The sequence below is a fragment of the Podarcis cretensis genome (genome assembly GCF_951804945.1).
Source record: "Podarcis cretensis genome assembly, chromosome: 15".
NCBI classification, from domain to species: domain Eukaryota; kingdom Metazoa; phylum Chordata; class Lepidosauria; order Squamata; family Lacertidae; genus Podarcis; species Podarcis cretensis.
The window spans coordinates 18,813,242-18,840,229 of NC_137185.1; the positions used below are offsets into that span (position 1 = coordinate 18,813,242).

At 45.8% G+C, this 26,988-nt stretch overlaps 1 protein-coding gene across 9 annotated transcripts in view; it reads left to right on the top strand.

Moving 5' to 3' along the window:
- Window positions 1-277: 277 nt before the first annotated feature.
- Window positions 278-26,988, top strand: part of NTM (neurotrimin) — an 822,171-nt gene continuing 795,460 nt past the window's right edge. For 6 of the 9 annotated variants that reach the window (XM_079954577.1, XM_079954580.1, XM_079954578.1 and 3 more), the window contains exon 1: window positions 279-758. In XM_079954577.1, coding sequence (XP_079810703.1) covers window positions 677-758 — 82 coding nt within the window. In that variant the 5' untranslated portion in view covers window positions 279-676. Of the gene's footprint in view, window positions 759-26,988 lie in introns of all 9 variants that reach the window. The other 3 variants (XM_079954575.1, XM_079954576.1, XM_079954581.1) reach the window with 2 other exon arrangements.

Below are 26,988 nucleotides of genomic sequence, written 5' to 3' on the forward strand. Positions count from 1 at the left end.
CAGATGCTTTGCCACTGAACAACCACCCTCTCCACTTAGTGTACGCCTGGACCCCAAAGCAAGTTGGGAGCCAGCCAGGACTGATCCCATGCATTGTATGAGGATAAGAGTTACAGTCTTGCAATAAATAAATCAAATCCAAAAATCAAATCTGTCTGGCGACCATTCCGGAGTCTCCTTAATCCGGAGTCACTCCGGCTGCTGCTGCTGCCGCCGCTCTGAATCAAACGCCCAGCCCCCGCACCCCGCGCGCGCGCCTCGTGGGCTCTTTAACACTCCTGGCAGCGGCGCGCGAGGTAGCGGGGCTGCCGCTTTGTCAATCCCTGGATGCGAACCAATGAGTGCGCCGCGTAGGAGGGCTGTCCGCAATCCCCTATCTTGGAGCGGGTCTCGGTGCCAGACCACGAGTGGAGATAATTATTGGGAAGGAGTCTCGCTCTCGCTCCGCTTTGGGCTGCAAGCAAGCAGGCAGGCAGGCGCTGGATTGTGTGGCTTTCTCTCCCCTGCGCCTCTCCATTCCATCCGTAATAATCATCGTCGCAGAAGCAAGCTCTGGTCTGTCTGTCTCTCTCCGCAAGCTCAAGAGGGGATCGGACAGGGGAGGGGGGAAAAAAGAAGCAGCTGAAATCGACAAGCCCGGAGCGCGATAGCTCTTACAAAACCTCGGTCCCCGAGCATGACTGGACTTCTGGCGAAAATGCACACCCCTCTCTTTTGGGCGGTCTTGGCCGGGATGGCCTCGCTGTTCTTCTTCCAAGGTAAGGAGACGACTCCAGATTTTTGCACCGCGGGTTCGAATTCTGGTTCTCGCCTCCCCTTGGCTGGCTTCCTTCTGCTGCAAGGGAGAAGAAGCAGGGAGGTTTGGAAGACCACCCCCTCCTTTCCCACAGATGCTTTCTCTCCCCCTTTTTCTTCTTATTCTCTTCAACCACCCCCCCTCCCGGTTTTGCAAAATAGATTATCGATCCGATTCTCGCAGCTGCTGGCGGAGCCGCGCCGGGTGCGCAATTTGTGGCTTGTGTGTTGATGGCTTAATTTGCTTGTGCGTTTGGATTAGTCGTGATTCCGGAGCGTGTGAGGCTCCCTCTCTTACTCTCCCATTCTCCGAACCTCCCCATCACCCCTACCCCCGCCGCGTTTCTCCGGTAGAGATCAGCGCCGGTACGAGGCAAACAAATGTTTAAAAAAGGCATGTGATCGAGTTGTCAATTTGAGCAAGCTCTCGAGACGCCCATTGGTCTTCTTCCTCCTCTTCTGGATGGGATCTTCTTTAAGAGGCGGAAGGGATGAGAAACTTTAGCGGACAAACTTCTGCGGTTACTAAGTGGAAGAGGAAGGGGTTGTTAAGGGAGGGAGACGGGGAAAGCCAGGGCTGAGAAATGGCCAGAATTATATCCCCCCCCCCTTACTTCTGGATCGCTGCCTTTCCTTCCAAAAACCTTCTCAAAAGCTGCCGCCGTTCTGTGCGAAGCAAATGGTGGATATTTGAGGTGGGTAGAAGGGGGGGGGGGGAACAAATAACTTCAGTAGTAATGGGGTGTGCAAGCTTTTATGGCGGGTGTTGCTAAGCATTCAGGGGCACCGTAATAAGAGAGATAAACTTCTTTTCTCTGTTTTATTGGGTTGCCAAAGCTACAGTGAGAAGGATGGATACAGGGAACGCACGCCCAACCCTGTCTCTATGGAGGGTTGAGGAGTGTTCTTGTGAGGGAGCCAAGCCTTCTCCAGCTGCTGTTGATTTCCCTTTTAGCGTCTCCTTGTTTTGGCTTTGATTTCTCTCCACTACTGTTAAGATGGTGAGACTTTGTTGCTGCTGAGTAGGATCTCCCCTTTAGCAATGCGTGTTTCATCGCACGCCCTTTTGCTTTTAAGGAAGATTGGGGGGGGGGGGGCTTCTGAGGTGTAGACTGAAAGGCATTTACTACAGAGAGCGCTCCTCTCTCTCTCTCTACCCCCCCCCTCTTGTTCAGCCACCAGATGCTGAAGAGCCTCCTGCATCTTTAATAGGCAGGTCAAAGAGGGGAGTTTGGGCAGCCGGGGCTGTGTCACGCAAGGTATACCGGCCTAAATCCTCTCTTGAACACAGCTGCTAAAGAAGCTATGTCCACTTCAGTGGCTGGTGGCGACACCCTAAACACTGGTCGGTTGGCCTCCAAGATACAAAACACCCCCAGATGCCCTGTCATATTTGGCTGGACTTGCAAACAGAACTGTCTCTCTAGTTGCTTAAATGGGCTGCAAAAAGCCAGGCTTGGTAGGGGATCAAGGGTAGGCTTGAGAGATGTCCCTTGATGCTTTTCTGCCCCTCCAAGAGGCTTTCAGCCTCCTTCCGCCAGCTGAGGCCTTTCCATAAACTTGATTAAATACTTTCCTTGTAATCTTCCCTGACCCCTCCAGCTGAGGTCAATAGACTTGACGGAGACTTAATTCACTTCCGTTTGGAGCCAGCCAGAGACCCCCGGGATAGAAGGGTGCTAGTGGGGAGAGAAGTGGCTTCGAGGAAAGCAGGGTGATGCACATGAGGCAACTCCAAGGGGATGGGCTGGCAGCTGGGTGTGGGAGGCAGGGAGACAGATGTGCACAGAGCTGGGGCATGTCTGTGGGGAGACGGACCGACGGACCCATGTTTCTGCCTTGCAAAGATGTCAGTTTGTGTTTGTTTCTGCACAACCATCTGGAGATGCCGGCACAAGCTGTTCTTTCCACGAGAGGCTTGGGCTTTTAGAAGAAAGGTGTTGCATTTCTGCAGATCATCTGGGGCATGATCCTCGGTGGTCAGAAAGTGTCTGCCTTGTGTTGAAGTGGAGCTTACACCTGGGCCAGAAAGGTTTCTTGAATCACAGAGCTGTTCCCCCCCTTGTTCTTGCCTCGGACTTGTACCCTGGGAAAGCTGTTGCAAGAATTGCACACAATACATTGGTCTTGCAGAGTGGTTGAAAGGGGCTTTGGACATTCCCCCTCCGTAGCTTGGTGCTAGGGCAGCTGCTTTCTATGCAGAAGGTTGCAGGTTCGATCCCTGGTATCTTCAGGTTAGGATTGCAAGAGCCCCTGTTCTGAAGCCCTGAACACTGCCAGCTGGTGTTAACAATACTGAGTTAGATGGACCAATGGTCTGATTGACTATAAGGCGGCTTCCCATGTGGTTTATAAAGACAGGTGCTTATTTTAGTATTTCACTTCCACGTATCTAAAAGTTCATGTGTGCACACTTATCCCCACATAGGAGTGCAGGAATCTGCCTAGTACTGAATCATAACATTGGTTCAAGCAACTTGGTTTTGTCTACACTGCCTGGCAGTAGCGCTCCAGGGTTTCAGAATTAAGGCATTCCCATGCCTTCATGAAGATGCTGGGGATTATATCTAGTAGGCAACTAGAAGCTTATGGAAAATTCCCAGGCAGGACTCAAGAGCAACAGCATTCTGCCTGCTCTTGATTTCCAGGAACTGGCACTCAGAGGCAAGGGACAGCCTGTCAAGCAGAAGCTATACTATTGAGCTGCTGCCCCCCCCCCCACTTTCTTTCTTTTTTTGAGTTTCTCAGCCTGGCAACCCAAACTCACCCCCATCACCATGAGACGCTAGATGTTTGGACTGGAATTATGCGCACAAACGGCATCTTGAAATTCTGGCAGGGAAACTGGGTTGGGGGGACAGCAGCTGTTTTGCTGAATTTCTCCAGGGGGAAGAGAGCTTCTCCAGCAGTTTCTGTGGAGTAGGGCTTAACACTAGCAGTTTTCCCCACCCCATAAGTGTCATCTACCCATCACTGCAAGCCACAGCAGTGTTGCCTACCTGCCATCGTTTGGCATTTTCCAAAACTGCCCTGATCTAGTGTGATTCTGGGGCATTGTAGGAAAAGTGAGTGACTGATAAAAAACACATATTTAGGTTGGTCTTTTTCTAGGGAGTGTGGATGTAGTGGGCAAATCACATTTTTTTCTCTCAGCCAAAATGTCTTCTGCTGGACTGTACTATCACAGTGCAGTTACTCTCTTGAATGTTCACTTGTGTAAAAAGCTCCCTGTAGGCTGAAAGCCAGCACATCTAGGAGAAAGGTTTAGGGTAGCTTCTCCTTTTTTTTCTCCTTGATGTGCTGGCTTTTTACAAGCAGGGAGTTTAAGGTTCAAGACTTCTGGAGTGGAACTGCCCATACAATTGCAACCTCATTCTCCAAGTTCAGTGGCTTATCAAGTTTTGTGCTTTCTTCAACTTTCCTCTCCTTCCCTTCACCCTTAATTCCATTAGGCGTTTTCTGGGCACACCAGAGTCCTTGTTCATTACCTGCCATGATTTGTCAACTTATTTTTTTGTGGGAATTCTTCCTAGTGGTTTCTACTCCACTGCAAATGTTCTGCCCCCTGCAGCCACAAAGGAGGCACATTCCTCAGGACAGCCCCCAGCTGAAGTTCAGGGGTTCTAAATTCTGAGCTACACTGATGGTAGTTGGGTAGCTGGCTTATGGTACATATCCCATACTTTTCTGTGTATACGACGCCCCCATGTATAAGACGCCCCCTATTTTGGGGGACTCAAATTTAAGAAAATGGGGGGAGATGGCACAGAGTTGTTGAGCTTTTTTTTTTTTGGGGGGGGGGTAATTAACCAGGATTGGGATGTGGGTGGCGTTTTGGGTTGAACCACAGAGCCTAGGACTTGCCGATCAGAATGTCGGCGGTTTGAATCCCCGTGACGGGGTGAGCTCCTGTTGCTCAGTCCCTGCTTCTGCCAACCTAGCAGTTCGAAAGCACGTCAAAGTGCAAGTAGATAAATAGGTACCGCTCCGGCGGGAAAGTAAACGGCATTTCCGTGTGCTGCTCTGGTTTGCCAGAAGTGGTTTAGTCATGCTGGCCACATGACCCAGAAGCTGTACGCCGGCTCCCTCGGCCAGTAAACCGAGATGAGCGCCGCAACCCCAGAGTCGGCCACGACTGGACCTAACGGTCAAGGGTCCCTTTACCTTTACCTTTACTTAACCAGGATTATTTATTTTTATTATTATTTATAAAGGGGCGATGGCTGAAAATCACTCACCAGCACATGTCGCAAAATTCGCCTCCCGCCTGTCCCACTACTGGCAGAAGCTGCCAGTCACCCGCCCAACTGCTGCAGAATCAGCCAATCAACACCAACCATTGACCGAACAACAAATAACACTCACAGTAGTAGCTGACAGTCACGGCAGCAACCAATTAAACGCCCATCCTATGCACTATCCATGTATAAGACGACCCCCACTTTTTAGCATGATTTTTAAAGAAAAAAACATAGTTTTATACACGGAAAAGTACAGTATATGTCGCAGATACCTCCAAAAGTTGAACTGGTTTTAGACATTTGCCATTACTTTGTGATCACCTTTTTGTGTTCTGACAGTCTTTCCTCTTCAAACGCAGCCTGTGAAACTTTGCCCATGAAATTTTTGCCACTTCAGAACTGACCCATCCCCCTTCAAAAAAGTATGGGCTCCTTTAAGTCCCTTTGAATCCCTTTGTCTATATATTTTTGAAAGAGAGTAGGGAGTACAAAGATGACTTCAACCATCTCGTTTCTCCTATGGCTTTGTCCTTTGATTCTGGACAATCCATATGTCTTGTGTAGTGGGGGTCCTTTGAGTCTGCACACTCTGATGACACGGAGAATTCACTGCACCTATTGGGTCTCTTTGGTGCCTTACAGCAAAGGAAGGCTTAGCAATAGGCAATCTGTCTTTCAAGGAAACTTGCTTGCTATCCTTGATGCTCTCATTCAGTAATCTTGGATAAGTATCTGGGAAATGCAGACATTCTAGGAAATGTTGTAGCTTAGCAGCAGAACACATGCAGAAAAGTCCCCATTTCAATCCCTGACCTCTGCAGGTGGGGAAAAGACCCCTGTCTGGAGACCTTCTGTCAGTCAGTTCAAAACCAGGGGTGGGCAGGTTTCAGGCTTGCATTAATTTCTTCATATTTTCCTCCCCTAGAACAATAATATCTAGCAGCCAGCTACAAAATAATTTCTCAGCCAGGTGGACATACTCATAAGAATTAAGAGTGCCTTGGGCCCAGGAATTCATTATTAGTATCACAACTAAGCTCTTGCAAGTCCTTTCATACACAAACCTCCTTTTGCAGAAGTAGCGAGAACGCTTTCTCCTTTAAAGTAATTTTCTTTCCCAGCAAACTAGTGTTTGTGTGTGTGGTAGCTACTGCTGTTTGATAAGCAATACAGAGGCAGGATCTCTTGTGGATATACAAGAGTCACCCAGTGATCTACCACAAGATCCTGATTTACCTTTTATCCATCCCAGATCTAGACAATAATGAGCTAGACCAGTGGCCTGACTCTGTATGGCAGCTGCTTGTGTTCCTTCCTCATACCCTTTGAAGAAAAGTAGGTTTGATGAAAACTGGCCTTAACTCTGACCACTTCATGTCATGGATGCAGGATCTAAAAGACAATACACCATTATTTAGGGAATGGAACAGTTAGGGTTATCTCCTCCTTTTGCAAAGAGTGAGTGCTATTCATTGCTAACCCTACTCAGAGAAGACCCAGTGCAATCAATGGACATGTCTAACTTGGGTTCATTCATTTTACTGGGTCTATGCTGCATGAGACTTGGTTGAATACAGCCCCATAGTCTTCTTTTTTTAAAAAAAAAGATCTGCAACTGGTCTCTAGCCTTGCATTCTACTCCCTTAACGTCTGAATTTGCTCCTTCTGTGTCTTAATTTAGCTTGAGCAGGATGGTGCCCTTTCTGTGCAGCTCAGCCATAACAGTGGACAAAGGCACTTAGTTGTCTTTCCCCTTTAGTGAATGCAGATAAGAACTTCAAAAGTTTTTTACATCCATGGAATCAGACAACTAGACATGGGCCATCTGGATTAGCCGAATGTTACAAGAAAGAACTTCCAAGCAAATAATTTAACGAAGCTGCAATTTGCCTGCTTAGCAACAAGGCTTTTTAATGATGACTTTCAAATACTCTTAGTCCTGGTTACGAAGAACTTGGAGGCAGTGGAGGCTGGTCCATAAGGGCAAATATCAGTCTGCCCACAGCTACCCCCAACCTCCCTGTCCCTCCCCCCCCCCTTTTTAGTGGGCATTGCCTGCCGGCTTCCTCTTCCTTAGTCTCAGGACTGCGCTTGTAGAACTTGGCAGCTAGGAGGATGGGCACCCCCTGCATTTCCACACGGACTGGCAGCAGCTCTCCAGGGTTCAAGGCACAGTGGTATCTCCCAGCCATCCCTGGAGATTCCAGGGACTAAACCTGGGACTTTCTGTATGCAAACCAGGTTCTCTACCACTGCAAGACAGAGAATTCTCCATGTTCAAGTGCTTTGATGGGAGGCATGGGATGAGTTCCAGAGGGCATTGGTCACCCAGCAAGCAGGTGTTTACTTATAACAGATCCTGATAGGGAGGGGTGCAGGGAGCCAGACCTTCCTGTCCCAAACTTCACAGGAAATGCATTGGCTGTTATTTTTGCATTCCTCTCCCCCCTCCCCACCAGCAATCATTTTGCCACCTCTTAGCAGGATTTGTTCCCTTTTAATGCTTTCTGATCAGTTTTGTTTGGCTATAGCCTTTTGTTCCTCTGCCTGGTATCTCATTTACTGCTTCTGGTAATCTCCCTGCTCACTCGCTTGCTCTTTCTCTCCTAGCATAAAGCAAAGTTTCTTGAAAAGGGGGAAGCGAGGGGATGACTTTGCTGCTGGTGCCTCATGCAGTCAGCCTGACAATTTAAGACGCAGCGCAGCAGGCAAACCTCACTCTCTTTTCCGTTGCCAATTTGAGTATCTTGCGGCATCTGATTTTTTTGAGAGAGCAACTTCTTTTTGTTTCGCAGGCAGAGAGCCCATGCGGATAGCAAAACAGGAGCAGATTGCATCTCCCAAATTTTATCCTCTCCCCTTCTGCTCTTCCACCCACCGGAGCAGTGGCATAACTTTGCACCCTGTCAAGAGATTTTTTTTTTTTTTCAGTTGAGATCAGATCATAGATCAAATTTGACATTTTTTTAAAAAATTACAAGCTATGATCACACATATGAAATCGTCAAGTTTTGTTTTTTTAAAAAAATGGTGCGAATTAGCAATGTTTTTATTTCTTACTGACTTCACGCAGTGTTGTGGGACGTGCTAGGGTTGTCCACAGAATCTTGTATCTGTGGCATTTAAAAAAAAACCTCAGATCTGTGGATGAATCACTCTCTACTCCCTCCATGTCACTCTGTACTAAAGGGGTTCTGAGCCACTTTGTATAAAAAGAAGCTCTGCCCCCTTTCACTGTAATGGCGAAGCTGAACTTGGTGACCACTTTTTCATGCAAGGCACCCTTAAAGTTTGCTGCAACACAGTTGCTCATGGGAGTGAGGCCTTGCTGGCATTTAACACCTGTGCTTAGTTGTCTACACTGGTTGCCAGTTTGTTTCTGGGCCAAGTTCAGGGTTTTTAATATTAATATATAAAGCTTGGGAACAGTTTACATATGAGCTCACCTTACCCTACATGTGCCCACTGGACCACTTTGATTGGCAGAATTGGAACTACTACAGGTAGTAACCTCTCTGCATTTGTACGGATTCATTTAGTGTGGCATCTCCTGCACTTTAAAACTCCATGCCTGTTGAGAATCAAGCAAATGCCTTCACTGTACTCATTTCAGTGCCTGCTAGGTAAGCCTACCCAGATGCTTAGAAAGCTGAGGTAATTTCAATCTGTTTTAATATCTTAACTTTTGCAGGTTTTTAAGCAGGGTTGTAATTTGTTCTTGGTTTTGCTGTTTTATCTTTTTGTGGACAGCTTGGAGGGGTTTTTTTGGAATGAAGTGGTTTATAAATTTTATGAAATAGGTAACTAAATAAATAATACACTTTTAAAGGAAAGCCTAGCACTTTATCATTGTCAGAATTGGATGCACTTTGCAGGGATAGTCACCCCTTCTGAGTGTTTGAACGCTGCCAGGTTGCTGCAGTGGTTTTCCCTGAAAGATGAACATTACCATTTTGGCATTGAAGATGATGATGATGATGATGATGATGATGATAATAATTTTACTATTTATACCCTGCCCATTTCCAGCCACTCTGAGCAGCTTAGAGCATATCTAAAAACATAATAAAAACATCAAGCATTAAAAGCCTCCCAATATAGGGCTGCCTTCAGATGTCTTCTGAAAGTTTGGTAATTCTTTATCTCCCTGACATCTGAAGGGAAAGCATTCCACAGGGAGGGCACCACCACCGAGAAGGCCCTCTGCCTGGTTCCCTGTAACTTCGCTTCTCGCAGTGAGGAAACTAGCAGAAGACACTTGGAGGAGGACCTCAGTGTCCGGGCTGAGCGATGGGGGTGGAGACGCTCCTTCAGGTATACTGATGCAATAGTACTCATGGGGGAAGGGGGTCAGGAGCAAAATGCCATTCCCAGCACGGGCCCTGTTACCTCAAGGGTGATTGCTGAAGGATGGGCTTCTTCCACTACCACCTCCCCACATATCTAAGATATGTAGGGTAGAATCCAACTTAGGACATGCACAGGGAACAAGATCCACTCTTGCAATGAAGCTCATCCACCCTCACCTCCTTCTGTTCCCTAGATCTGTTCTGGGTTTGTCCTTGCCCAGAGCAGATTTAGGAGATGTGGTGAGGGAAGAATGAAGGAGGTCTTGTTGCACGGGCAGAATGCATTCCATGCACACCACAACTTAGTTGAATCTTGCACACAGTCTCTTTTCATGGTGTGCATGTGTGTGTGTGGAAGGGAAGTTCTGGGTTGACTTGCACAATGGAAAGAATAGATCCCTATAAAAAAACCACCAGTTTTTAATCCCTACCTCCAATTCTCTGAATTTGATGGTTGAAATATGCTGTTCCTGACAACCTTGTATTTATTAACTCTGAGGATATGTGGCTGTTCTAAATGTTTTGGATTTTTAAAAAATGTACTATTTGCTGCTTTGTGTTTTGTCACTCTCGGCGCCTATGGGAAGAAAAGTGGGATACAAACTTAAAGCAGATAAAATAGAATAAATATTGGTTGCACAAACGAGGTCTGCTGCCTAGGCACCTATCTGTGTCCTTATTGGCATATTTGCATCCTTACTGATGGCTTGCTCTGGCCACTACTCTTACAATATTGAGCATCTGCCTTTGTGACCAATACTTTGTTTGCTTTTGAAAACAAATTGATGCGCTGTTCCCATAGTGCTTTATGGCTTGTAAGAATTCCTTTCTGACTTCTGTTTGCATTTCTTATATTACATATTTTGACATTTTGACATATCTTCATGTGGCCCAGATGCCCAGGAATGGCATAGAATTATAGAATTCTATGGGATTCTCAAGGACCACCTATTCCAACCCCCTGCAAAACAGGAAGGTTGATAAGGGTAGGATATTGGATCTTAATGTCTGAAGTCAACAGAACAGGGGGCAAGTTCACCCCCTCCTATTCCAGGGGTGTCCCCGAATTTACCCCCTTCACTTCTATATCAATGAGTGGTTTATAAAATTGTGTGTGCAATTGTGAAGTTTGAAGGGTAAATGCATTTGGGGTTTTGCATACTGGTTTAGAGAGTGAAAATTAGGTAGGTTTGCATTAAAATGCAAACAGGATAAATTTCTCCCCAGTGCCTGGTTGCTCTAACCATTAGATCCCATTATCACTGGGGCAGGGTGGGGAGAACCTAAGTCTGAGTGACAGAACTGATGGAAAACCACGATTTGCTTTCTGTTTGTAGATGAGAGATGAAATCAGTTGAGGGCGCTCCATTAGGGCAAATGGGTAGGCTTCCCGTAGGTCAGGAAAATTCCTGACATCTCCTGGTTTTTGGGTGTAAAAATGGCATCAGGGGGATTTTCCGAATTGGCAAAATGTCAGGGAAAATCTGGCTATATGGCCATGTGATGGAAAAAGCAGTGGAAACAGCTCCGAAAACTTAAAATCGCTATTGGGGGTGGGGTGGGGAGATCTCCTCCAAAAAGCTCAACAATTTGGGTTTGTCCCCCCACCCCCAGTCAGGAAGTTTTGAAATACAGTGGTATCTCAGGTTAAGTACTTAATTCGTTCCGGAGGTCCGTTCTTAACCTGAAACTGTTCTTAACCTGAAGCACCACTTTAGCTAATGGGGCCTCCTGCTGCTGCCGTGCCACCAGAACACGATTTCTGTTCTCATCCTGAAGCAAAGTTCTTAACCTGAAGCACTATTTCCAGTCTGTAACCTGAAGCGTATGTAACCTGAAGCATATGTAACCCGAGGTACCACTGTATGGCAATCCTATGAGTGGGGAACTGCGCCACCAACCTCTACCAGCCTTCAGAGACCCCACCCATCTGCCTGCTTACAATCAGTCCTTGGTGTGGTATTGACTACTAGCTCCCACCACCACCACCTTAGGCCACATTCTCACCATAATCTTAATGCACCAGTCAAGGCTTTCTCTCAAGGAATCCTGGGAAGTGTAGTTCATTGTAGGAGCTGGGAGTTGTTAGGAGACTCCTATTCCCCTCCTTGAGCTACAGTTTTCAGAGTTTCCTGTGAAGGGGGATTGATTATTACTCTTCTCTGGGAATTGCAGCTCTGTGGGTGGTCTCCTAACAGCTTTCGGCATCCTCAATGAACTATGGCTCCTAGGATTCTTTGGGGGAAGCCATGGCTGTTTTTAAGTGGTCTTGGATTGCCTTAAGTGTATGACCTGAATGTGGCCTTAGTCTCAGCGCTGCGCTTGTAAGAACTCTGCAGGGAGGGGGATAGGGGGAAAGGTAGAATGAGTTGGCGCTGCATGTCAGTGGCTCTGGCACCACCTAGTGTTGGACCTCCCTGCCTTCCTCCCCACAAGTTCTAGTAGGCACCAGCCACTGCTGTTCTAAATGGGGGCATATTCTGGTTTACAATCCGGCCCATGAGTCGCATCTCTCCATTGGCCTTCGGTGAGACAAACGTGATCTGATTACAGCTTGTTAACACAGAGTGAGAACCGTCAAAAGGCACATAGTGTTTTCCAAAGAGGCTGCGGTGTGTGTGTGTGTGTGGATGAGAGTTTGCACGCTTTCAGGCGTGCAGAGCAGTTGAATGCCACAGGCTTGCCAAGTTCCATCTCTCGGAAAAGACACATTCTAAACAAATTGCTGCAGTAGTTCAATCCCATTTTCCCCAGCATGTGGTGGTGTGTTGTGTTAAAATTATTGTCTTGGGTGAGATTTGGAGAGGGCGGAGGGAGAGAAGAGAATGAGCTTCCTTTGGCTTCTCCTTGGTGTGTGGATGATGGCACCGATGAATGTGTATTTAAACAAATATATTGACTTATTTCTGCTAATATCAAGATTTATTGTCCCTTGCAGAAAATAATAATAGCCTTGACTTCAGTGGGGTCAATATTTACTACTAGGCTCGATAAAATCGTTATTATTCACCTCGGCAGCCGCCAATCGGTGCCTAATAAATAATAATAGTTATAACTGATGTTTACAATCTTAGACATCCCAATTACATTGTCTGCATGCCTGGTGCATTCTGCTTGCTTTATTGCCCTGATCCAGGGATATACATGGCAAGTTTCATAAAGCCTTGTTCTGGTTTTCCTGAACTGTATCTTTTACCCCAACCACCTTGCCTGATGCTTCTTGCAATGAAAGGTGGAGCTATTCGTTAAAAAAATTAAAAATAAAATAAAAATTACAGTTCTATCTCACCTTTCCACCAAGGTGCTTCAGGTAGTGCACATGGTTCCCCCCCCCCAAAAAAAAAGAATTTTGCCTTGAGGTAGGTTAGAGATGGTGACTGGCCCAAGATCACCCAGGGAGCTTCATGGCTGAGTGGGGATTTGAACTCTGATCTCCCAGGTCCTAGCCTGACACTCTAACCACTATACCACACTAGGGCTGGATCTAGACCAGGCATAGGCAAACTCCAGCCCTACAGATGCTTGGGACTACTATTCCCATCATCCCTGACCACTGGTCCTGTTAGCTAGGTATGGTGGGAATTGTAGTCCCAAACATCTGGTGGGCCGGAGTTTGCCTATGCCTGATCTAGACACTTCAATGAAACGTTTCAGTTAAATGCGTTGCAACCTTTGCGTGAGAAATCAGGTTAGGAAAAATGGAACTCCACAGCACCATCTAGTGTTACAGTGTTGGAATGCATAAACAATGCATATAAAGTGTTTTTTTCTTTGCCAATGTAGCTGAGTCGCAGCTCTCAGCTAGTTAAAAAAAGCCATGATTTGAGATGAGGGCAACCTGTAGCTCAGGATTCTTGTGAAGGAGCTGAGGCCTATGTTCATACCCTGTGAAGACTAGTGAATTGAGGCCTACATGTAGCTATGCGCATGCACACACAGAGAGAGAGAGAGTGAGAGAGAGAGAGGGCACACAATTGTATTGTAGCACCCTGCTTGTGGTTAACACTTAGCTGGAATGAAATATTCAACGCAGCAATAGAGAAATTAAAATAATAATTTATTTGTCGGACAAATAAATATGAGGCACAGTGGTATATGGTTACCAAGCTCTGGCCTGGCCTCCTGCCGTTATGGCCAGCACTTATATTTCCTTAACCCAGCCCCCTTGCTCCTCCTGTGGCTGCCTCTGTCCAATCAGCCTGGTTGAAATTCCTATTGGCTGTTTGCTAGAACCAATCACAAAAGATACACCCATTTCCTTTTGCCCTTTTATGGGAAACAAAAAGCTATATATTCTTCTATCTATAAATGACAAATAAGTAGTCATATATCTTACATTTGTCTCAACAAGAAACCTTAATTACCAGCTCACCTCTTGCCCTCCTTGCCCTATTGCCCTCCAAAACAGATGGTTAATCTTAAATTTTTATCTTAAACAGATGTCAAGGATCTTGAGTTCACATCATCATTGAAAGATCTCCTTCTTTTGGAGGTCTTTAAACAAAGGCCTGACAACCATATGTGTGCTCTAATGATGTTTCCTGCTTGGCAAGGGGGGCTGGGCTGATGGCCCCTGTGGTCTCTTCCAACTATATGAAATAAGAATCTAGCATAAGGATTTAACATTTCTTAGTTTCTAATTCCTTTGCATAATTACATTTAAGCCAATATATTTAATACATAACATAAATAACCTTTTAAAAGGAAAAGAAATCTTAAAAGGATCTCAGTTTAAGAAAGAAACAACTTTAGAAAAAGACTTCCCAAAATACTCCCTCCCTTTCTGCCAGCCAGATGCTCTTGGCCTTTTAACCTTAGGAAAATATGGCTCAAGTTTAATGGGAGGCACATGGTTTTATTTTACTATTTACCCACTCTTAATTATGTTTTCTCAGCCTTCTTATATCTTCTGTAATATGTAGGGTCAGTGTAACCTTGGCTCTCAGCCTGTAATTCCCTTTGACTTTGAGAATTGTTTTCTGCTATAAATCAGGGGGCCCCGTTGTCCAGGAGAATAAACATTGCCAAGGTTCTTAGGCAGCTGGTCTTCTGCCTGGCATGAAACATTTGAAAATCTTTAAGCTCATCTTAATATACAGGCCTTAATCAAAAATATAAGCTTTGATAAAAATGCAGGCTTATGATTAGATGCCTCAGTATTTGAGTACAGGGAAATATGTGGAATTCTATACACAGAGTGCACAGTTCAGCTTGCTGAGAATCCCGGCCTGACTTTTTGTGTTTTAAACAGAGAAACCGCAAGCTTCTAGTCCTTATGACTGCAAAGATACAAAACACAGGAGTTGTTGTTAGGTGTGCAGGCATTTCTACACCGGGCGGGGTGGGGTGGGGATCTCTATATATTGTTGGACTCCCAACTCCCAACAGCATTGAAAACAGTCAGAGTCATAGCCCAGCAATTATCTGGTTTCCCCTTTCCTGGTTTATACTGAGTGGCATGTACATTCCAGTTAAAACGGCACTCTTGTCTTGCATTCATATTATCTGCATACTTATTTTTCAGCCATGTGCATAGGGCTCAAAGGAGGCTTTTGCTGTTGTCATTGGAAACATTCCCTAAATATGTCTCTGCATCAGCCAAGTTTGTGTTTCTCCATGGCATTGGTTGACTGGAGTAGCTTCTTGAGAAGCGAGCCTGCCACAGTCCCTGATGGTAACACCGTGTCCCATGGAAGCAACATTCCCTTTGATTCCTCCTCTGCGTCTCTCTCGGATCCTGGCATCTCTTGCTTGTGTCTCATTTTTTTTTTGGGGGGGGGGGGGTGTCGCCTTGCATTTTCCAGGGAGTTGCGTGGTGCTTTTGATTATTGGTGAGCCAAGGCTTCTAAGCAGCTGGCCTGGGGTTCTGCCCACCTCTTCAACCCCCTTGGCTGCGTTGGCTTCTAAAAACAACCTTTGCCCACAAAAACTTTTTTATTGTATGTTATTTTCTTGTTTTGAGGACTGGGGGTGGGAATGACAACTTGACAGATTTAGGTCAAAACCAGCAGGGTCTGCCATGTTCCATGCTGACTTGCCTTTAAAAAAAGCAGGGAGAGAAAAGTAGATCAACCTAATTCCCAAGATCCCAAGGCGAGGCCTGGCACTCTGCCGTCTGTTGCCAACCGGAGGTGGGAGAGGGGATGCAATAAAATGTGATAAGCTGGAGATGGGGGCCCTGAGGTCAAGCCACAGAGGGGAGCACTTCAGCACAACTATTTTTGGTGTTTCTGGTTTTTTTTTAGTTGCCAAATGACTAGGGGTTTGCTGCGGGCGATTTTTTCTTGCAGGCTCTTAACACTGCTTAGTAGTAGCATGGTGGCATGGATTTGTCTCAGCTAGGAACATGTTCGTGAGCCAGGAGAGTAAGCAAGGACCTGGAAGGAAAAAATGCACTGCAATGTTGGCTAAATCAACCGTTATTTCCCTGTCATTTTCAGCTAGGCCTCATCCCTGCTACACATTTAAAAAGCCCCGCTATACCGCTTTGACAGTCGTGCCTTCCCCCCAGATGAATCATAGGAGCTGTCATTTGTTAAGGGTGCTGAGAGATTATAGGAGACCTCCATTTGCCTCACAGAACCACAATGTTGAAAAGGGATTTAAGAATCAAACCCTCCTTCCCAGGGAGCTATGGGACTTGTAGTTCTGTGAGGGGAACAGGAGTAAAATCGGGGCACTTAGGATAGTGGGGAAATTGCTCTGGGCTGATTGGAGAATGACACCATTGCAAAAATGTGGTGGAGAATATCAGACACATTTGTGCAAAAGGTGCCCATTTTCTATAGGAATAGACCTTGGGCGGGGTGGAGTGGGTATTGTATCCTGATAAATGTTGGCTCTGCTTGTAGCTTTGATTTCCCCTTTTGTGGGGAGAGATCACTGAAAGCTTACATCATATTCTAATTATATTCAAATGTACAAGTAGGTGAAGGCAAGCAGCAATATTGTCAGAGCACCTTCCCGATATCTGGGGAATGACTTATTAGTCCTCTCCTTGGTAAAGACATGCTGAGATTCTTGATGCACCTGGAAGGAACAGAGCGAATTTCAGAAGCTTCGTTCTTTCCTAGAAAGCAAGACCGTCAGCATCTCGTGAGGTGATGAGTGCTCTCTCTGGTGAAGTCAGGCTGTACCCTGTCAAGCTCAGTGTTGTCTGTACTGACCGGCTGTGTTTCAGGCAGGGTGCTTTCTGCTTGCAAAGTGGATGTTCTTCCTCAGAGTTATGACCTGCATGTCCCTCACCACAACCTATATTTAGGAGTGTGTGTAGTAGTCCCATCTTTCCTCCAAGGAGCTCCATGTGGTTTTCATGCTTCTCCCCACCCCCCACAAAGGAGCTCAAGGTGTCCCCCTCCTCAATTAATCCCCACAACAATCAGGTTAGGTTGAGAGACGGTGATTTTTCCAAGGTCACCCAACACATCTCATGGATGTGTCCAGTTTCGAAGTCCTAGTCTAGCCCAATATTCAACACGCGATGTCGGCTCGCTGGGACTGACTCCAGCATGAGCAACACAGAACCTCTTCCTTCCTATGACTACACAGACTTTCCTCTGAGCAAACTGATGTGCGGCTTATGCTAGAATCACTAGCAGAGCTACAGATCTATCAGCAGGGCAGGCAACTCAGAGCCTCTTTCCTCTTCACTTCCCATCCCCCAGGTCTACACCTTTCACTTTCTTAATAATAAATCAGAGATGGTGCCGTCACTGCACTGCACTGCTCTCATCTCCTGCCAAGGATACAGTGCTTATGGTTAAATGTGTCCAACTCAGAAAATGCTTGTAAATTAATTGGGCCTTTGACCATTTCTCCATACACACACACTCTTTTCACCTATTGACTGTTCATCCTCCTTGTTTCTTGGCCTGCTCTCCATCACACCTTCATTCAGGCACTGCTTGCTAAGTGTGAAGATGCTCTTCAGTGAGGCTCAGTCTGTAAGAACTGGTGGTCAGACAAGGGAGAAGTGGGCGCTGCCTCCACTAGCTGGGGATGCAGGTGATGGCTGGGGCTTTTGAGTTGAGAGACAAGGTGAGGTGTATAAAATAAAATGCATGGACAGAGGGGATAGAGAAAAGTTATTCTCTCTCTCTCTCTCTCTCTCTCTCGCGTGACACTAGAATTCCTGGGCAATCCATGAAGCTGAATGTTGGCAGACTCAGCACAGATACCAGGAAGTACTTCCACATGCAGCACATAGTTAAACTATGGAACTCCCTGCTACAGGAGGCAGTGATGGCTACCAACCTAGGTGGTTCTAAAAGAGGATGAGGGCTATCAAAGGCTACTAGCCATGATGACTATTCTCTGCCTCCAAAGTTAGAGGTAGTGATGCTTCTGAATCCCAGTTGCTGGAAACTGCAGGGGGGGGGGGTGAGTGTGGTTGTGCTCGGCTTTCCTTTGTGTTTCCCACAGGCATCTGGCTGCCCAGTGCGAAAACAGGCTGCAGAGCTATTGGCCTGATCCAGCAGGCCCTTCTTATTCAATTTCAGTTTTCATTTAACGGTGAACTTCATCATCTTAGGGGTGCTATATTTCGAAGAGCAAAAGAGAGGACACTTATGGATTGCTGTGACGACTCTCCTTTTACATACCCATGAAAAAAAGAGGACGTGTCCTGGAAAAAGAGGACGTATGGCAACCCTGATCATCTGGGTTTCCAAAATAGTAGGTGAACTGGAACAAAAGACATTCTTTGAAATTTGCACTTTTCTGAAATTTGCCATGCAATTCTCTAGCCATGTAGCAGGTACACCCTCTGCAGAAATGCGTACTAGGGTAAAGTGTGCATATAGCAGTGAAAATAATGTGCAAACATGTTAAATTAGGTAAAATAGCATTGCAAAAAAATTCTGCATATTGAGAGAATGTGGCACTAAAAACACCGGTGAATTTTCATGATTTTTTTTTTTTTTTTTTTTTGGCAGGTGAATGTTGGGCTATAATGTTGTAACCCACCTTGGGATAATGATGGTGATGGTGATAATTTGGGCATCCCCAGTAGCACTCATACACGGAAGCCAGAGTCCCAGTGCCCTGATCTGAATGGTGTTTGAGATATTCCTCCCTTTAAAGACACCCAGTGCTTGCAGAGTGACATTAACAACACTGCTTTTCTGTTCCCTAGGAAATGAGACTGGAGGCTCTGTTACATGCTGCATAATGTTAAATCCACATGTGCTGCTGCCAAATCAAATGGTCTCTTGCCACCAGACTTTCTGGGAGCACTAGGTGTTCCTGGAAATATATATATATATTTCCTTTCTAAAGAAAGCTGCTACATGGGTGCATATTGTGTGTGAGTGAAATGCTTGACTTTGGATAGCCAGCTGAGCTTCAGCCATGCAAGTTCCCCAAGAGGGCAATAGCAACCTGGGGGGGGGCAGAGGGGTTACCTAGGTGGGTGCTGAGAGGTGGGGACCTCTGGAGATGTTAAGGGCTAATGGGTACCACTGGATCAAATTCCTCAGTTTTGTTGAATTAAATCAACTAAATAGTTTTAACTGGGTTTTGAATAAATGTGCAATTAATTGTTACTGTCTTCCTTGGTGGGTCTTGCAGACCACTATTCCGAGTAATGCTTTTTATAGGGTGGGCTAGGGGACACTGCAGATGAGTTTTTGGAATCAAGGCAGTGCACTCCCCCCCCAAAAAAAGGAGGTAAGGTACGGTGCTCATCTCGATTCAGGCCAAGGGTGCCGGCATTTGTCCACAGATGGCTTTCCGGGTCATGTGGCCAGCATGACTAAACCGCTTCTGGTGCAACACAGCACCGTGACGGAAGCCAGAGCGCAAGAAAATGGAACCAATTTGCTAACCCTGTAAGTGGACACACTCAGGAGAAAGCTTGTGATGGGAGCAGAAGTTCATGGCCTGCTGTTTCCAGGTTGTGTGAAGCCTGCAACATGTTTTCTGCACATTCTCATGTTTGCATATTGGCTTGTGAGTCCTGGTTCTTGTTGTTTTTAGCACAGATAATTTTGTTCATGGCTCCATTTTGCAGTGTGAAAACAGCCACTACGTTCTCCTCTTGAGCCAGCACAGCTCTTCCCGGTTATTAGCCAAATCACGGGATAACCTCCGTGTGGTTTGGCATAGAGGCAACTCTGCTTTGAGTGACATCCCGTCTAATGAGGTCTACTTAGGCGCGGCGCTGACTGTGAGCCTGATTTGTTAGCGCCTGCTGAATTCAGTGAGCCAAGGCGCCTTGTCACCGAATCCCACATTTGATATTGTATTATTTATTGTTTACTTTAGCACAGCTTTTCTTGCGTGTCAACATTTTCCTATTGTACAATTTCGAGGCTTCAAACGCTGACATCGCATTAGCAGCTGGCTCCAAAGCCCCCAAATAATGCATAAACTATGATTATTCCTTCTGATCCACTTGTGTTTATGTAAATGGAAGGGAAAAGCGGTTTTCGGATTGCTTTCAGGAGCTTAAGGGCTTCGTACGAAGCCTATTATTGAGAAATCAAACTGCAGAGCAACTTCTGAGGCGATGAATTAGCAACTTGATGACACCGGGTGTTGGGAGTCCAACAGAACTGGCTTTGGCTCTGCTGCAATCTGGGTGTGGGGAGCTCCCCTGGGACAGCTTAATCAAACATCTGCCAACAGGTTGTCTGTTTTGATAGGAGCTGTGTAATCGAGGGAGATTTGTGGCTAATCCAGATATAATAGCGGGAAGCTTCACAGCATGAGCTGCAGGAAGGATGGAAGAAATGGAAGGAGGGATTGGTGGTGGTGGTGGTCAAAGGGGTTAAATGGGGGTGGGGAAAGCTCTTAAGGGTCTACAGCAGGGTTGGAGAACTTCAGGCTCATGCAGGGCTGGCCCCACCATTAGGCACCATTCATTGCTCCGCTCATGTTTTCCTTTGTCAGCCCCCCACTGGCCTATGTATGGCCCCCAGAAAGTTGCCCAGAAAGGAATGATGCTTCCCTACAGAAAAGGGTTCCCTATCCCTGGTCTACAGTGCTTTTTCTTTCATATCTAGGATATTTAAAGATAGTTCTCAAAGTGGATGCAACTCATAGGGTAGTGCCACTGTTCTCTCCGTGTGTTGGAAGTTTCTATCTCCCCACCTACCTGTATACCTTGAAATTGTTGTGTTCCACCACTGCTGTTCTACCATCTGGTCACCTTGGTAGGTCTCCTGCTTACCAGAAAATTTAGTGGAGCTGCCTTTCCTCTTCTGCAGCTACTATATGTGCATCTATCCATGGGAGACTAGACATAGGCTTCTGGGCTCCCAGTAGCATGAGTCACGTTGTTGTTGTTGTTGTTGTTGTTGTTGTTGTTGTTGTTGTTAGCTTTTTGCCATGGCAACTCAAAGTAACTTACAAAATGGCTTACAGAAGCCCCCACATACATTAAAATGAGGGCGGGACTGGGCTGGGCGGGGACACCCCTTCTACAGGCCTGGTTAAAAAGGAAGGTTTTTGCCTGGTGCCATATCATGATGGTACCAGGTGAGCTTCCCTAGGCAGAGCAATCCACAAGCAGGGAGCCACCACTGAAAAGGCCCTTTCTCATGCTGTGACCCTCTGGACCATCCAAGGAGGGGGCACACAAAGAAGGGTTTGTGCCAGTTCATGTGGGGAGAGGCAGTCCTTGAGGTATTGGGGGTCCTGAGCCATAGGTTTGAATAAATGTGTCCTGGATTATGTTCTGAAGGCTGGATTGGGCCTGGGGCTGGGGCATTTGGCTTGCAGGTCTGCGGCTCCTCACCTCTGGTCTAGTATCGCTTGTCTGTTGAGCTGAAGCCGTGGCATGCATTTCTCTGTTACTGATGGTGCAGAGTTTCCAAAGGCATGGTTAGATATTTTATGAGAGGGGAGGTAGACAAGACGCTCCTGCTCTGTGTGACAGCTGCTCACTTAGCATAACCTGTATTTTATTCTTACCTTTTAATAGGGCGATTATAAGGATTGCATAGATAATCTGTGCAAAGCGTATGGAACACTTGAGAAAAGCTCTATCTTGAGAAGTTGTGCTTTTTTAGAAGCCGCTATTTTTGCTGATGAACATTAGTAGGGGTGGGTGGATAAATGGTTGAAGAGTGCACATGAAGGGTTGTTAATTTTTTTTTTAATCTAATATGTGCAAACTGAGAGCCAGTGTGGTGCTAGGCAAGGAGTCCCCACTCAGCCACAAAGCTCATTGGGTGACCTTGGGCCAGCCACAAAATCATGGGGTTGGAAGGGACCCCAAGGGTCATTTAATCCAACACGTTGCAATGCAGGAATCACAGCTAAATAATCTGTGCAAGATGGACATCCAGCCTCTGTCTAGAAAGCTCAAAAGGAGGAGAGCTCAGGTTATCTGGGGTGTCTGCCTCTTAGCTTAACCTGCCTCGCAGGGTTGTTGTGAGGATAAAATGGGGAAGAGAGGAGAACCATGTATGCCACTTTGAGCTCAATGGAGGTAAGGTGGAATATAAATAAAATAAATAAGCTCCAGATAGGTTCCTCTGAACACATGCAGAGTGCATTTCTGTCCCCGTTGCTCCCTCATTTCCTCTCTCCTTCCCAGTTCTTGGCTGTTAAATCCTGGCTGAGTTATATGCTCCTCCTAACTTTTCACAAGGACAGCTTGTTCCCTCCAAAGGAGAACAGCCTTAACTGGCTTCAAAAACCGCCATCTTCCCATCAGCCGCCAGTTCCTACAGCTCCATTGTGAGGCTGCGTTTTGCTCCCTTTTTGTCATCCTTCCTCCGTTCCTTGCCATAATTTCCCACCTGAGCACAGAGCACTTTATAAATAGCAAATCTAAAATGAATTTTCTAGCAGCTCTCATTAGTTCCCTCGACATCCATTAAACATCCGTGGAAGCAAGAGCTAGATGACAAAAGGGATTGATTTTAATAGTATGCTTAATAGGGGGGAAAAGGGAAAGGAAATGTGTTGACAAGAGTCTTTTCAGATTCCTAATAATAGAAAGGAATTTTGAAATCCATCAAATGATGGTGGTGTTTGGGATCAGGAAAGCAGGAAGACTAAAACAATAATCACTTTGGGTGATACTCATGTGTTTGACAATGTTTGGATGCATTTTGGTTTCCCCTTGTGGTAGCTGCTTGACCCAGTTTCCTGGTCACTGCCCTCTGCCCTCACTTGCCCTTGTTCCCTGCCATGCGATCCTACGACTCTAGCAACCTGTGTGATCTTTCCTGGAGTGTCCATGTTACCAGCATGTGACCTGCAGTGCTGTGATGTCATTGGGGGAATGGAAACATGAAACACAGCAACCAATAGCTTTAAAAGGCAGTGTGGTCAAGTGAGGGCAATGGTCTGGTGGGGGGGGGGAATCAGCCTTGAGAGGAGTTGACCCCAAACCCCCCAAATGGGAGGTTTGTGAACTGAGCTCAGAGAGGGAAAGAGTTTAGTCACGGTTTTTCAGAAGCAACCATCTTGATCCCTCCTCCTCATTTTGCCTGGCTCCATCAAGTGTATGTGACTGGTAAACATATCGAGTTAGTTACCCAGAGCCAGCAGTTGAGATGAATATGTCAAAGTTAATGCTTCAAAACCTATAGGGGTGGAGAGGCAAGCAAAATATCCAATCTTGTGTGGCGCCTATCGGCGGAATAAATGAGTTGATGCAATAGTTTGAAAGCCGGCGAGCTGCTATACTACGAGGCACTGTAGCTGAAAATTTAACTTTGATTTCAATTTTCATATTTGTCAGCAATAATTAGATTCAAGGAATGATTTTTTTTTTGCCACAGTTGTAAAATACTAATAAGTAGGTGCCTTTGTAGTATGGTTAATAGAGTTTCAGTCTCAGTCTCTCTCTCTCTCTCTCTCTCTCTCTCTCTTTTCGCCTTCCTAGTGGTTTAGAAAAATTCCATTACAGGGAAAAGTCATACTCTATTACAGAATTTCAATGCAGACCAACTTGGCAGTTGCAGTAATATCAGCATTTGGAGAGACTGACCCACCACTTAACCACTGGACTCTAGATGGAAAGCCCAGGGGAAATGAGGAGGTTTAGCATTCTGCTGGGGTCTATTCCCAGGGAAGAGGCACCGACTGCTAAACTGCTCTAGCAACTGTAGCTCTGCGAGAGGAATTGAGGATCCTTGGGAAGCTGTAGCTGTTCAGGGTGCTGACAGGAGACTTCCATTCCTCTACAGTTCCCTGAATTCCCTAAGAAAGAGAGGCTGATTGTTAAATCACTCTGGAAAATGTAGCTCTTTGAAGAGGACTAAGGGCCTCCTTAGAACTCTCAGCAGCCTTCACAAACTACAGTTCCCAGGATTCTTTGGGGGAAGCTATGGCTGCTTAAAGTGGTAGGATACCGCTTTAAATGTATGGTGGGGACATTGTCTGCTACAGCGGAAGAGTTGGAAGGGTCATACAGGCCAGCTGCCTACATTGCAGGAATCTCAGCGCATCCATGACAGATGACCACCCAATCTCTGCTTAAAAACCTCCAAAGGAGAGTCCACCACTTTCCAAGGGAGTCCATTCCATTGTCAAATAGTGCTTTGCTTACTGTAGAAAGTTCTTCCTGTGAAGCTATTTCTTGTGACTTTAATCCATTGTTTCAGGTCCTCCCTCAAAAGCAGGAGAAAACAACCTTGCTCCATCTTCAGTGTGACTGTGACAGCCCTTCAGATACAATGGTACCTCGGGTTACAGATGCTTCAGGTTACAGGTGCTTTATGTTACAGACTCTGTTAACCCAGAAATAGTACCTCAGATTAAGAACTTTGCTTCAGGATAAGAACAGAAATTGCATGAGCGGGAGGCCCCATTAGCTAAAGTGGTACCTCAGGTTAAGAACAGTTTCAGGTTAAGAACGGACCTCTGGAATGAATTAAGTTCTTAACCCCCAAGGTACCACTGTATTTGGAGATGGCTATCATATCACCTCTCAGTCTTCTCTTCTGCAAGCTGAAGATGCCCAGCTCCTTCAACCATTCCTCATAAGGCTTGGTCTCCAGACCCTTGATCATCTTGGTCACCCTCCTCTGCACACGTTCCATATTGTCACAATCCTAAGAACTGGATAGGCGGGGTCTGACCAAGCCCAAATAGAGTGGTACTATGATTTGACCTGGACACTAGACTTCTGTTGATGCAGCCTAGAATGGTGTTAGCATTTTTTTGTTGCTGGCTTACCTTGTGGATTCATGTTAAGCTTGTGGTCTACTAAGACCCCTAGATCCTTTTCACATGTACTACTGGCAAGTGAGGTATTCTCCCATCATATATTTGTGCAGTTGGTTATTCCTGCCTAAGTGTGGAACCATACATTTGTCCCTATTGAAACTAATTTATTTATGCTTTCCTCCCCTTTGGTTTCTGTTAGTTACTAATTTTTAAAAGGGGGTGGGGATTCCTGACTTGATCAGCTCCTCCAAGCTAGCCCTTCTAATTACTCGTAAAGGATGGAGACTAATCGCTCACCATTTCACAGGGACATGGCCTTTTTGTGACCTAGCTGCCCACTCCTCCACTACCTGCAGTGTGTCCATCTGTGCTCCAGCTGTCCGATGGCTCCATCTTCCTCTGCTCAGTGGTTCTGCCATGCATTCTCACCCAATGTCCTATGGCAGATTCTGCCCCCCCACCCCCCCAAAAGCCAACCTCTGCGAATGGAAAAGGGGGGGCAGGATGGCATGAAATTTAGCAGCAATCCATACCACAATGGATAGTTGAAGGATTTTTTCCCCCTTTAACAAAAATATGTTTAAGTTGTGTCACTTTCAAGCTACTTTAGCTTATTAAGCACACAAAAGGGCTGGTGGAATGAGAAATATGAATGGCCGGCGCAAGCTGATTAATCCTAGGATGTACAATTCCATTAATAAGCCAGCTTTTTTTTTTTTTTAAGGTGGCTGCTTCCAGGAGCTGCCAGCCCCCTGGAATTGATGTATTCACTGTAATTGTATTGCGTCTAATAGGATATGAAGAAAATTGTACTGGAGAAGCGAGGCTTTTCAGCAGCACTCTCCAATCAACTGAAATAATGACTTCCTTTGGAAAAGGCCTGGTGACGCTAAGGCACTTAATAAGGGAGGAAAAACAATCCTGGGACTGTCTAAATCAGATGGGACAGGCAATTGTCTAATTTTCCATGTTGCAGATGGGAAGGGAAGCGTTGGATCAGCTGGCTGGTTCCAGGTGACTCAAGGAAGCTAGCCAAGTTGCACTAGTGGCAGGAAGAAGGAGAAAATTGCTACCAATAAGTTAGACGGGCAGTGCTTTCACATTTAAATTTGGAAATACAAGGCTGGCCCACACTTCCCTTTGCCTTGCCACTTCCCCCTGGATGAAAACCCACAGTTTACAACCAAATTGGACCAAACAGCAATTGGGTTTTCCCACAGATTGCTGTTAGCATTCAGCAGTAAAGAGTGTGTTTTCCGGTGCTAATTTCTGTTGAGATTTTGCAAAATCTCCCCAAAATCTCACGAGAACATGCTGCCATCTTTGCTGCTTTGCACTGTTGCACAGCTAGGCAAGGAATGGGGGCAGGGCAGCACTATCCATTTTGACTTGATTGGTGAAATGGGACATGGCAGCCCTGCCTTCAGGGTATTATAGGGGGAAATGGTGGTCAGCTGCTACTACAAAGTATCTTGCAAGCTGCTTCTCTCTCACAGCTCCCCTCTCCAAAGCCAATAGCGCACACACACACGTGAACACAGCTGTTCTCTACCAAGCCGGAAGATAAGTGCAGAGACAGAAATTTGATTCTGTTCGTATGCAAACTTACCTAATTCCCACTTCCCAGAACAATACGCAACCAAAACACAGCTATCTTTTGAAATGAGCACTCCTCTGAATTTTGGCATCCATTTCTACAGCCAAGTCATGCATACTACGATTGCACACGCTCGGATCGTGCACTTAACTATGCATACATTGTTGAAAATAACATACCAAAATGCATTGTATTAGGGGGAATTGCTTTGCGACAGAAGTGTGCATCAGGCAGATCTGTCTGTACGCAGAGATGTGTGCCTTAGGATAAATTCCCACTAAAATGCTGGTGAATTTGCATGAGAACTTCTTTTTAAAAATGCAAGCTGATGTGGGAATGTGGAGAACTGGACTGAAACTTGGAAAAACGAGAAGCTGAGAAAAACTGAAACCGATAGTTTCCCCCACCTTTAGATGTAGTTCACTTCTTAACTTCCCCATTTCTGTACACTCAGGAATAACAAGGGGAGCTGAGCTTTCACCTTATTATATCGCAGAAGCTCACTGCTAGTTATTAGCTATTCATTTAGTAAATGTGTATCTGCCCTTCCTCCCAAAGGGAGTGCAGGATATTTTGGCTTCTGCATGAAAGTGAGCAGTTAATCTCTCCCTCTCTCCCCCACCCCCCGTCTCTCTCTCTCACACACAGTTTACAAAGTGAATAAAACAATAAAATTATCAGTAAAAACAATGCTTTCAAACATCCAAAAGATAAATCCAGCAATAAACTAAAACCAGATTAAAACATATGTCAGCATTTTGCATGTCTGGGTATGCTTGCCTGAACTAAAAAAGGTGCCAAAAAGAGGACAGTGAAGGAACCTGCCTGATGTCAAGTAGCAGGTAGTTCCAGAGTGTAGGCATGGCTACATTAAAAATTG